The 13,273-nt window shown below is 36.7% G+C and overlaps 1 protein-coding gene across 2 annotated transcripts; it reads left to right on the top strand.

Annotated features, from left to right (window-relative positions):
* Positions 1–5,072: 5,072 nt before the first annotated feature.
* LOC103439781 (mitogen-activated protein kinase kinase kinase YODA-like) lies at positions 5,073–11,455 on the top strand. Of its 2 annotated transcripts, XM_017333424.3 has the most exons (13): positions 5,085–5,377; positions 5,745–5,829; positions 6,073–6,779; positions 6,915–7,652; positions 7,939–8,026; positions 8,124–8,186; positions 8,461–8,621; positions 8,731–8,806; positions 8,896–8,955; positions 9,046–9,153; positions 9,318–9,557; positions 9,937–10,028; positions 10,190–11,455. In XM_017333424.3, the coding sequence occupies exons 3-13, from the start codon at positions 6,211–6,213 to the stop codon at positions 10,707–10,709; spliced, it is 2,715 nt and encodes a 904-aa protein (XP_017188913.1). In that variant the 5' UTR covers positions 5,085–5,377; positions 5,745–5,829; positions 6,073–6,210; the 3' UTR covers positions 10,710–11,455. The 2 variants fall into 2 exon arrangements, with proteins under 2 accessions (XP_008376619.1, XP_017188913.1); XM_008378397.4 differs by lacking the exon at positions 5,745–5,829 and having other exon boundaries at positions 5,073–5,377.
* The last annotated feature ends 1,818 nt before the right edge of the window (positions 11,456–13,273 follow it).

Below are 13,273 nucleotides of genomic sequence, written 5' to 3'. Positions count from 1 at the left end.
AATTTCTTATCTTTAATTTTTTTTTATAGGATTTCGAGTTATACGTGTCGCTAACATGAATAACTCTCCAAATTTCTTATCTTTATGTAATCTCAATAATTTTTTGGATAGGATTTCGAGTGACACATGTTGTTAAAGTGAGTAACTTTTCAGATTTCTTATCTTTATGTAATCTTAATAATTTTTCATATTGGATTTCTAGTGCCACGTGTCGAGATGTAATTGGTTGTGCAAATTTTAGATAGGATTCTTATCTACGTGGCACTTCTTATCTTCAGCTTTCAATGTTGTAGAAATGGTGTAGGTATTTATAGGGAAAAAAAATTAGATTTTATTTTTTAAATTCGTCTTAAAAAGAATAATTCAAATTCTAACGGTAACTTGACAGCAGCATGAGGTTAGTTAGCCGCTGCTAGCTGGTGTCATGCTAACACCAGGTAACCGTTAACATTCAAATGGGTTGAGCTGGAAGGCTGGCAAAATGTCAAGCTTGACATTCTGGTGCTGGAGGGCTGGCTGGTTGGTTAGAAATGGCCAACCCGTTGGTCTGATTTGAGGGTTTGGACTCGGTGGGGCCCATAAGCCCTTTGGCCTAGCCCTCGGTTGAAGACGATTTTCGTGTCATTCCGAGCAATTTTTAGCCCTATAACCTTTTAACTGAGTTGGTTGGAGATGGCCTAATGCTTTGACTCTGAGATGGGGGAGCGTCCTCTGCCCCTAAGCTTTTAAATACCAAATAAAATCAATCCTAATTCCTAAGAAATTAATTTAGTATTTTTTTCCATAATAATATTATATTAATTCCTTAATTCCTGTACCATGTTTTCGGTGAATAAGACTACCAAAGTGCGACATATGCGACCGGATCTCTCCACCTCAAACTGTGACTAAAAATGCAGTGTGAAAACAAAAACAAAACGTCATATATTCATCCTAAGATTATCACGAATTAAGAAAACAAACAAACAAGGAGACGGCCCGCATGTATCTCGTGTGCGAAGTCAGCTACGACGAAAGATTCACAAACTTTCACAATCACAATTTGAAGCTTGAAATTTTTGGAGTGTTTTTGTATCGTAGGCGGCCTCAACTCGAAAAGCAAAGAGTGCATTTCCACATGATGTGTCCAGTGAAAGCTTTCGTGCAACCAATGCATAATCTGAGTAGTGTCATCTTTCTAATGAATGCTAGCCGCATATTTAAACAGTGAACTATCTGTTAAAAAAAAACTCATTTGATACGTCTTATTTGCATGGAGAAGTATTGATCTCTTTACATGAGGAGAGATTTTATCGCATGTTGTTAAGGGACCGCTATATGCTCACACACCAACCATTTTCTGCACAACAACGAGAAGTGTATGAAACTCAAGGAGACCACCACAAACATCCAGTCATTGACGGCCACGATGGAGGACAATGGTTCGTTTACATGCTCAAAATTTTATTTGGAGAACAAGTGGTGGCAAAATACGGTTATCCACCTCTTTCGGATCCAGAGAGGCCATGTGGAATTTCACCCTGCCCGCAACCACAGTCAAGTAGACTCGCTAACTCAGAGCATCGAATTTTGAACCTCTCACAATTTTTTGTTTATTGGGGGGACCTCCCACATGCTCGAAATTCCATTTTAGTTAGATATTCAGAAGAAAAAAAATATTAATATGAAATTTAAAATAGGGAGTTTTAACAAAACACTCATGGTACTGTTCACTTTTAACGAAAAACTACATTTTTACCTTTAACTGGTACTATTCACTATACATTTAAAAATGATTTTTCGTTAAAAGAGAAGTTTTTTTGGACTTTTCGTTAGTTTTTCTTTCTTTTAATAGGGTAAAAACTATTTGACTTTCTATAGCAAACAAAAAAGAAAAACAAATATTTAAAAACTCAATATATACTTTGATGGGTACTAAATTTTGTGAAGAAGAGGCACATTACCATTTACTACCAAAATTCTCCTATATTACGGTGTATCTTAAGTGTCATAATTTTTTGCCTTAGATCTTCGTCATAAATTTTTTATCAATGATTTAATAGCTAATATTCTCAGTGTATTGAATACCACATATCATACTCAAAATACCCTCATGTACCTCTTTTTATAATAATTTTTCAAAGTACCGATAACAACTTCCTCAATGATCTTATCCTATAATGAATCAAAGATCATTATGTAAATATTATGCTACGTTTACGTAAAGGTAATCGAAAAAAAAAAAAACAAAATTGAATTCCGAATACGGAATACTTTAATGTTTACTGAATATTGGATAATAACAAAAATAGTGGGACCCACACTGAATTTTAGAGGAGGAATTGGATTCCCCATCAATCAATAGGATGGTTCAATTCATTTTGTTCTGATTGCACATATTAAGAAGTGTTAATATTTGGTTCCAACAAAATGATGGTATGATATGATGACAAACCCTAGCTCATTTTGTTCTGCTGCCATTTTGCCATACCCAAACAATGATTTAAATGAGTAGACACCAACAAACAAAAAAGTTTGTACAAAACAAAATTACCACTTAACAAAATCTATAATTAACATTGTGTAATTTAAACTCACATACCGTCAATGTCGTGTCTATTAGATTGACCAAGTTGTCCTTATTTTTTTTGGAGTTTTAACGAAAAGTCCGCGATACTGTTCACTTTAATAAAAAACCATATTTTTACACTAAAAAGTCAAACCTGGTACTATTTACTTTACCCTTTATTTTGTCCTTATTGTTAAAACTCAAAGTTTTCAAGCCATTTTCATTAGTTTTTCTTATTTTTTTTGCTTTCAAGTATTTTTGGTTTGAAAAGCTTTTTGATTTAAATTCAGATACCCCTTTTGAAATTTGTGTTGATAATGAATCTCACATTAATGGAATGAGAGACCTTACGTGTACTTATAAGTAGTTGAGTTACTCCTCATACTGCCAATTGATTTTATAATGAAATTCTATCTTCTTTATGGTACTAGAGTCAGGTTGTCTTGCTTGTGAAGCTTAACGGCTACACGTATTCCACATCACCCGATTTGTGTTGTCCACGTGTTTAGCTAGACTACTTTCCATATTGTCAATTAGTCTTATGATGAACCCCTAGCTTCTATTAGTTTATACATATTCTTAACGTTTTAATAAAATCATTTTTATCTCATTAAAAAATAAAAACATTATGTATTTCACTAAGTAAGGTTAGTTGATCTTATTACTTGTGAGTTTGTAACATGCTAATTTGAATTAGATGGCATGAGTATGCTTTATGATGAATAAAAAAAGGGAAGATACGGCACTACTTTATAATTAAAAGTTGGGTATCAATCAAGTTGTCTGTTCTTTGTTTTTTAGGCACATATAATCAAGTTGTCCCTAGACTACTCAATTTACCTTTTCTACAATATTTTCATAAAACATACAAATGTTTTTATGTTTTAGAATTTTATAGTGACAATCGCATACTATCACAAAGTAATTTTAATTAACGTATTATAATATGAATATAAAAAAATATGATATCATATAAAACATCGTATGATTTTATGATATAATTCATTAAAAATATGAATATTATAACAGAATGAAACAAATCAATAATATAACGTGATGACATGACCGCCACATTAAGGGCGCGTTTACTAATCCGTAATTAAATTAAGAGAAACTGAATTGAAGAAGAATTAGATTAAGGAGGAATTGGAATGAGGTGTAACCAGAATCAGATTCCTATTAGAGTTGTTTACTAAAACTGTCTGGAATTGGAGTAAAAAAGACATTAATATATATAAACTGTTTACTAATTCTTATGAATCGGAATGAAAACTAATATGATTACTAAAATACTCCTAGTTGAACTAATCTATTTTATATGCTAATTATTTTTAATAAAACTTTTAATCTTTCTTTTTTTTTTGATGAAAAAAGGCCAAAACCCATCATTTTTTTATTTTTAGTAGAGAGAACAAATTTCTTTTTTATTTTTTAGTAAAACTTCTTTATTCTTCATTGTTCCTATTTTTATTTTTTTTTTGTGTGTGACCCTCTCTTCCCCATCTTTCTCCCGACCCTCTCCCTTTCTAAAATTTATCCCATCTTTCTCTGTTGCCTACCTACTGCCGCCCACCCCATTCTAAAATTTCCCCTTTTTTCTCTACTACAGATCAACCCCACCTTTGCGAAGAACCTTTCATGCTCTCTCCTTCCATATCCCAGCCTTGATTACCTACTAAAATTGCAGCAAGGTTCTTCTTGGTCTGTGATTTGATATACTTTTGTGGTTTAATTGTTGTGGAAGATGATGGTGGCTAGGTCTGTGTCCCGGGAAAGGCAAGGGATGTGCGACGGTGGTGAGGGAGAACGAGAGGGATAACATTAGGGACAAGAGCTTGGGTTTCTTTGGAATTTCAACTTTTATGCGAGGGCACAATGGGTATGAAAAATGGATTCCGCATCCCCTCAATCATCCGGAATCCAAATACAATCCAATTATTAGGAGTCCAATTCCTCCACATTTGGGAATAGGATTCCAAAATTTGTGTGGGACCCACTAAATTTTGATTCTCGGTAAACACTGAAGTATTCCGTAATCGGAATTCAATTCTTTTTCTTGATGCCTATTACCTTTACGTAAATGTGCCCTAATAATCACCATTGCCACATTTTTTTTATTAAAATAATTAGTGGATGTAGGAAATTATGCCTTTGACAATTACAATGGTCTTTAGTTACACTCATAAAATATAGGGGGTAAAATAAGATTCGGTCAAAAGTACATGTATTATAGCTAACAATACACTAAAAATTAATTAAAAGTAATGTTTTTTTATCAGTTAGTTATAGCAAAATAGGTAGATATTCATAATATTTTTATTGGTTCCGATCATTTGTTTTATACAAAAAATAGTCTCATATTTTTCTAAATTTTTACATGAAAAATCTGTATATAATAATTTATAATACGAATAAGTCTGATCATAAACATAAATTTCGTAAATTGATAGTAAGATATCGAGAGAAAGAGTTACTTTCATCACCAGTTTGTATTTTAAAAGTAAAATATAAAAATGAAAACTCAGCAGCTCCAGACAACTTATTAATGTCTTTTGAGCTCAGAATAGAATACTCTTTCTCTCTCTCTCTCTCTCTCTCTCTCTCTCTCTAAAAGCCACGAATCTCTTCTTCCTTTCAATTGAAACAAGGGAGCTACATCAAATCAAATTCCTCATAATCCAATCCCCTTTACGTCCTTCATTTCCAGGGATTTTGTTCTTCCGAGCTATTTCACTGTGCAATCAGAAGAAGCCCATCAAATTATCGTCGAGATTCGTGCCAGATTCCAAGTGGGTTCAGCTCGGATTTTGCAGCTCCTGAAAATTTACAGTGAGTATTGTTTTGTCTGTTATCCAAGTTTAGTAAATTACTGATTTTTTGAGTTAATTTAATTGTCTGTGGATTCTGTATGAGTGTTTAAGTTTGCAAGTAGATCTGTGTTGCGAGCTTGTGGCAGTGAGCAATTTGGGATCGAAACTTTTTGTTTGGTTCCCGAGAACATTGGGGAAAGAAAATGAAAGGGAAAATTTGAACGTTGTTGTTACCGTTATTTTTGGTTCTGGGTATTGAAAATTGGAGGCAATACGTCCGTTGTGTTCGTTGAAATCAGAGTCTTTGTGTTGTTTTACATGACCCAACTTATCAAGGTTTGGATTTGAAATTATGGGTTTCGTTTGCAATTTGCTGCTTTTCTCAGGAACCAAACAAAGATTAAGGCTTGGGGATTGGAAAGAAGTGGGTGTGAGCTAATTTAACTTAGTGTATGGATATTATATTGCACTGTAAATTTCAATGATCCATATTTGTTGAGTTCACTAAGTGTCGTTTGAAGCCGGGTTTGGGAGTACAGCACGAGTATTTGATATAGTCATACTCCTGTGATCTACCAAATTTTAGACCGCAAGATTTAGGTGCTAGTGGACTTTACTTAATTTTGGTTGTTTTTGTAGCATAGCTTTTGGTCTATTAACTAACATAGAGATCCTTTAAATAGAGTTACTGACATGCAGCCTTTATCCCTGCAGATTTTGATAATTTGCTGAATTAATTGTGAACTTGTGTAACGGATTGGTAACCCATGTAATGGTGTTATACAATTGACTTCTAATGCTAGAAAATGAACTACCTTTAAAGCACTTTCCCTTGGATTTTGAAAACCGTGTATGAGAAATATGCCTTCATGGTGGGGGAAGTCGTCGTCCAAAGAAGCAAAGAAGAAGGCAGGAAAGGAAAGTTTCATTGACTCTTTACATCGGAAATTTAAGTTTTCTTCAGAAAGTAGAGTGAATAATAGATCAGGAGGATCTCGAAGAAATTGCAATGACACAATTTCGGAAAAAGGATGTCAATCCCCTATAGAATCAAGATCTCCTTCACCCTCAAAAAATGTTGCCAGATGTCAAAGTTTTGCTGAAAGGACTAATGCTCAGCCACTTCCACTTCCTGGTCTACATCCTGCTCATGTTGCTCGTACAAATTCTGGAATTAGTATATCAACAAAACCGAGATCAGAAAAAGGCTCTAAGCCATTATCGTTTCTACCTCTCCCGAGACCTGCGTGCATCGGTAGTAGGTCAAATCATACAGACGTAGATGGAGACATGGTCACTGATTCAGTCTCTAGTGAGAGCTCTGTTGATAGTGACGATCCAGCTGACTCATCATGCCATCGTAGCCCTCAGGCAACTGACTATGACAATGGTCCTAGAACGGCTGCTGGCAGCCCTTGCAGGTGAGCTTTCATTTATTGCACATGCCACTATGCTACTAGTATGCATGTTTTTTTAATATGCATGATTGCGCATGATTTATTTGTAATTCTTTTAGCTTGCTCATCCCTGACATTTTTTCTGCAATTTTTATGAAGTGTGATGCTCAAGGATCAGTCATCCACTGTTGCTCCAGTACTCTCAAGAGAGCCAAAAAAATCAGCTAACATTTCTTTCAGTAATCACGTTTCCCCTACATTGCCTAAATGGAGACTTTTAGGCAGCCATGTGCCAAACCTACAGGTTCCTTATAATGGAGCTTTGTGGAGTGCTCCCGACAGCTCATTGTCAAGTCCTTCTAGAAGCCCAGTGAGAGCATTTGGCACTGAGCAAGTCGTGAACTCTGCTTTCTGGGCTGCAAAAACTTATACAGATGTCACTCTACTTGGATCTGGCCACTGCTCCAGTCCAGGTTCGGGTCACAATTCTGGGCATAATTCAATGGGAGGGGATATGTCTGGACCGCTGTTTTGGCAACAAAGCAGGGGTAGCCCTGAGTATTCTCCGGTACCTAGTCCCAGAATGACAAGCCCAGGGCCAGGCTCAAGAATTCAGAGTGGTGCTGTTACGCCTATTCACCCTAGAGCAGGAGGGACTCCCAATGAGACACAGACAAGCTGGGCTGATGATGGGAAACAACAAAGTCACCGTTTACCTCTTCCCCCGACAATTACAATTGCTTCCCCTTTTTCTCATTCAAATTCAGCAGCAACATCTCCTTCTGTGCCACGAAGTCCGGGAAGGGCAGAGAACCCACCAAGCCCTGGTTCACGCTGGAAAAAGGGAAAGCTGCTGGGTAGAGGGACTTTTGGACATGTTTATGTTGGTTTTAATAGGTAGATACTAGATACCCAAATACATTTCTTTTCTCTCTCTTCTCTCTCTCTCTCTCTCACACAACTAAGCAATCATTTATCTAAGTACTTAGCCGTTAATACTCTAAAGGATATAAAATTCAGGGAGCTAATGCTAATGGAACGTTCTGAATGATATTTGCTTGATGATTTGGCCAAGTGTAGAAAAAAAAAATATCCATTTTATCTCAATAAATTAGTTTTTCTCATAGGTTGCTTGTATGTGAAATTTATGCCCATCTGATTTTTTATTACCAACTTTGTTCAGTGAAAATGGTGAAATGTGTGCGATGAAGGAGGTCACATTATTTTCTGATGATGCAAAGTCAAAGGAAAGCGCTAAGCAATTAAACCAGGTATTTTGTTTTAGGTTTCAAGTTCCTTCCTTGGACAAAAGTTATATGCTTTCCTTCATTTATTTTATTTGACTCTTATGTTGCAACGTTTTGACAGGAAATTGCTTTATTGAGCCGTTTACGGCACCCAAATATTGTGCAATATTATGGGTCTGAATCAGTAAGTCTTTTGTCCATGATATATTATTTTTAGTACACATTTAAATATCGATCTTTCATTTGTCTTTTTTGTCAATATTACATTTCTTAGTTATCACTTATGAGTGAAGCTTAATCTCTACACATTGAGAAGTTGTTAGTTCACTGGTCTATGGAGAAGCTAAGCATCGCACTCTAGATTGGACCCCATAGAGCCACATTTTCTGCAAAATTAACTTTTATTTGAAGATTCAAGCAACCACAGTAATTTATGCTGATATTCATTCCTATAACAGGTTGGTGACCGACTATATATATATTTGGAGTATGTATCTGGTGGCTCCATATATAAACTTCTCCAAGACTATGGGCAATTTGGCGAACTAGCAATTCGTAGTTATACTAAGCAAATCTTGTCGGGGCTGGCATATTTACATGCTAAAAACACTGTTCACAGGTGAAATTCATTATCTATTCTTGATCAAGTAATTTGAAGCATAAATTCAACCGTTGTAATATACTGATCGTGATGTAATTACTAAACATTAAGCATCTTTCATGTTCAGGGATATTAAAGGAGCAAATATACTTGTAGACCCAAATGGACGTGTCAAGTTGGCAGACTTTGGGATGGCCAAGCATGTAGGCGCAGGCATACTTAATCTCGATATGATTAAAGGAGTTTGACATGATATTGCAAACCATAACCCACTATCTTGTGTGCTTTTCAGATCACCGGGCAGTCATGTCCGTTATCATTTAAGGGAAGCCCTTACTGGATGGCACCTGAGGTTAGATTGCTTCTACTTTTTCTATTTTTCTCGTCAATGACATGCTTCTTGATGGGTTTACTTAGGTCTTCATTTTGGTTGCTTGCCCAGGTTATAAAGAACTCAAGCGGTGCCAACCTTGCTGTGGATATATGGAGTCTTGGGTGCACTGTTTTGGAAATGGCTACGACAAAACCACCTTGGAGCCAGTATGAAGGGGTAAGAATATATATCTATTATCTACAAACAAATACTTTTGTACATTTATTTATTTATTGGATGTAGGGCTGGGGGTTATAAGAATTTGAATTTGAGATTGAGATCATTGCGGCTGTTCAAGTATTCTTTACATTGTGTAATATTTTTCTTTTTGTGGTTAAAAGGTTGCTGCCATGTTTAAGATTGGGAATAGCAAAGAACTTCCAGCAATGCCAGATAGCCTCTTGGATGATGGAAAGGATTTCATAAGGCAATGCTTACAGAGAAATCCACTACATCGTCCTACAGCTGCCCAGCTTTTGGAGCATCCTTTTGTGAAATATGCTGCGCCTTTGGAAAGATCTATGTTGAGCACTGAGCCTTCTGATCCATCCTCTGGGATTACAAATGGAGTGAAAGCACTGGTATGAATTCCATTTTTACCACAAATGTAAAATTGGTGTCTTACGGTGTTGGTAGTTTTGTGATCATTTTTTCATTTATGTTTGAGCATAGTGCATGCTATCAGGTTCTATATCTGTTATTTCCTAAATGTGTGCTAAGAACTCATGAGTTCACATTACAACCCAACCCAGTCCCAATATGTAGAGAGAATACAGATGTTGAAATCTGTGTTTTAGTGTCTCTATCCGTTGAGGGATTGAAATTCTTTCCTTGTGTTTCATCAAGTATAAAAACATTTATGAATCCTTTATTGGACTTTGATGAAGCAGCTGTTATTTGCACGGGTCCTCTCTTCTTGCCTCTTATTTTCATCTGTTGTGTTTTATTGATCATTGTCAGGGTATTGGGCAAGGAAGGAATTTCTCCAACTTGGATTCAGATAGGCTTGCAATTCATTCATCTAGAGTTTCAAAAACTAATAACCATACCAGGTCTCTCTCTCTCTCTCTCTCACACACGCACACACATACATTTATGTATATATCCATCTATCTCTATGTTTCTCTCCGGTGATGTGTACGACAACATCTGTGATGATGCATACGACAACATTTTGATAATGAGATTTTGATCTTATTTGCCTGAACTGCAGTGAGATCCATATTCCCAGGAACATATCATGCCCCGTCTCACCCATTGGAAGCCCTCTATTGCACTCAAGGTCACCACCACACCTAAATGGAAGAATGTCACCTTCACCTATATCTAGCCCACATACTACTTCGGGCTCATCCACTCCTCTTACAGGTGGCAGTGGTGCCATTCCATTTATTCACATGAACCAGTCCATCAACTTGCAAGAGGGTTTTGGAGGAATTTCAAAGCCCTCGAATGGTCTTTATGTCAATGGTCCTTCGTCCTATCATGATTCATGTCCTGACATGTTTCGAGGGAAGCAGCCAGGATCTCATATCTTCTCGGAACTGATACCCTGCGAAAATGATGTTCTGGGAAAGCAGTTTGTAAGGCATGCCCACGCAGAGCAGTATGATGGACAATCAGTTTTAGCTGATCGGGTGTCTCGCCAACTCCTTAAGGATCATGTTAAGATGAACCTTAAACTGGATTTAAGTCCCAACTCTCCTTTGCCGAACCGCACAAATGGTGTCTAACTTGTTTTGATGGAACCATCAATCAGTTCAAGCTCCCAAGTTAACCAGACCATTATCAACCATCCATCATGATGAAAGTATATTTTGTACAATAAAAACTCAAAAGTTGAAGAACAGCGGAATAAGGTTGAAGCTCCGGAGAGTTAGTGGCTGGAAGCAGACAACTCTTTTGCATGGCATGGCTTAGTGTTCAGGCTCGTATGAGATGGAACGGATTCCGGAATTATGCATATCAAGCTCACATCCTGACAAATAACATACTCTTGTAGTACATAGATGCGGTTTTGACTTGTAGAACATTGAGTGCTTGACTGATTGGAGCTATGAAATATGCTTGATTTTGGCCGACGAGGATGGCTTCTGATGATCTGATCCATTGCAGTTCCTCTGGTAAGCAAGAAACTCAAGGCAGCAAGAAATGTATATTCTTTGAGATGTTCATATAGAAGGAAAAGAAAAAGCTAAGAGGCAAATACCATTTAGCTTTGGAACAATTTTTTGGGTCTGAAACTGCTGTACAGAAGATGGAGACTATGCCGGGGCCGGACTTGTTAACGAAATAGTCAGTCGGGAGATTTTTGAAGCCTACACGTTCTGTTTTCGGCACTGATTTTTTGTGGGCTCATATGTAACATTGTATAATGCTGTCTTGAACAACCTATTTTGTTGTATCATCGTCATCATGTATGTAGTGTACATCATCACTCAAGTGAAATGAAGAAATCTAACTGCATGCTTCTCTCTTATGCCATTTCTGCCCATTTCTTACATTAAGATGTTAGAGGAAGACCAGAGGAATTGAAATCCGATGCGAATTTCCTAACGGATGATAACGAACTGAGATCCAATTCCATGGCATCAACTTTGGCACTGGGGATTGCCTTCACTATTTGTTCTCTTGCATCTTTACCGGCAGCCATGTTCCTCACTGCCATAACCACATGGGCGCCACGCAGTGCAAGAACGCGTGCGGTTTCGGTGCCAATACCACTGGATGCTCCTGCAACATCAATATGCAGAACCAAAGAGCATTTTCCCATAAGAATACGGAATAATAGTTGAAGAAAGCATACCATCTGCATATCAAACTTAAAGAAAGAAGAAGCAAATGGAAATTCCCACGCCTGTAACAATGGCGGTGAGACCAGTGGCATCAATCCCTTCAGTAACTTCTTCTGCTGTGGAAGATGATGAGAACCCTGATGGCCCTTTTCTTCTGAAGAACCACATCTTCTTCTGCTCTCACTCTCTCTCTCTGCACGCAAAGAGATGGGAAAATGTAGTTTTACTGACAGTTTTGGCGAAGTGTTTTTCTTTTCTTTGCTTTGGTGGTGGGTGCCTCGCTGTAGCCTCTTTGGTCTATCATGTTTTTAGTGTCTCAATTTTTTGATACGGTGATACTATCTACACACATCTTTGTTATTTTATATCATTTGATTTTTTTTAATTTATTTAATTTGACGGTCGAAAATTAAAAGGAATGCATGACAAGTAAAAAATGGTGTGTTATACAGCACCCTTTAGATATACACAAAGTTTGAAAATGTCAATTTAATTACAACAACTATCCTCGTCTTATTCTTAGGGCTGGTTTGGTATTGCTGTGCTTTGAAAAAAAGCTGCTGTGAGAATAAGCGGTTGTGCTGTGAGAATAAGCGGCTGTGAAATAAATCAGCAGAGTGTTTGGTAAACTTTTTTGTAAAAGTGCTTTTGAAAAAAAAAGCAGTCTGATAGTGGATCTTTTCATTAAAGGAGCACTGTAGTTCTGTGTGCTTTGAAAAAAAGCCAGTTTTTCAAAGCTACAAATTGCAGCTTCAGCTTTTTCCTTTGATTTCAGCTTATTCTCACAGCAGCTTCCAAAATAAGCCCTTTTTTTTAAGTTTACCAAACACCAAAAACACTCCCAGCTTTTTTTCATAGGAGCTTTTTTTAAAATCACCTCAACCCCAAACTGGGGCTTAATTTGGTAAGATAACCGTTGCTTCAAATTTAAACACATGACACCAAAATGATAGGATTGAAATGAATTATGTTGTTCACAATTTGGCTTATTTTCGTTTATCTTGTAATTCGGATTTAAATCTTTTGGAACAAACTCCACCGTCTTGTACACTGTTGCTAGTTATTGACATAACTTGCTGAAATTATTTCGCCTTGTGATATTTTCAATAGGTTGGACATCTATGTTTAACAACGGAATTTTGTTTCGAAGATGAAATTTCCATACTTGATACAAGATATCAAACGAAAAGCAATCTTGAATCAAAACGAAAAGGTTACGAGCAGAAAAAAGGAGTTTATTCACTTTGAAAGGATATTGTTCGACTTCTGATTTATAAGTAACAGCATTCTTGGAGTCTATTATTCAAACAACAAACAAACACCGCTAAGCGTTATTCCAGTAAGGAGAGTACACTGTATGAATCTTAGAACGCGTTGACCCTAAAAACGACACAGCACAAAGGGCACTCCCTTGAGTATTTATACAGAGTTTAAGTCTTGCGAAGATCATTTAGTCAAATCCATGCTAAAATCCCATAGTTTCTTTGCCATCTCCACGTCTT

Source organism: Malus domestica, chromosome 07, assembly GCF_042453785.1.
Source record: "Malus domestica chromosome 07, GDT2T_hap1".
Taxonomy (NCBI): domain Eukaryota; kingdom Viridiplantae; phylum Streptophyta; class Magnoliopsida; order Rosales; family Rosaceae; genus Malus; species Malus domestica.
This window is presented reverse-complemented; position numbering and strand designations above follow the sequence as displayed.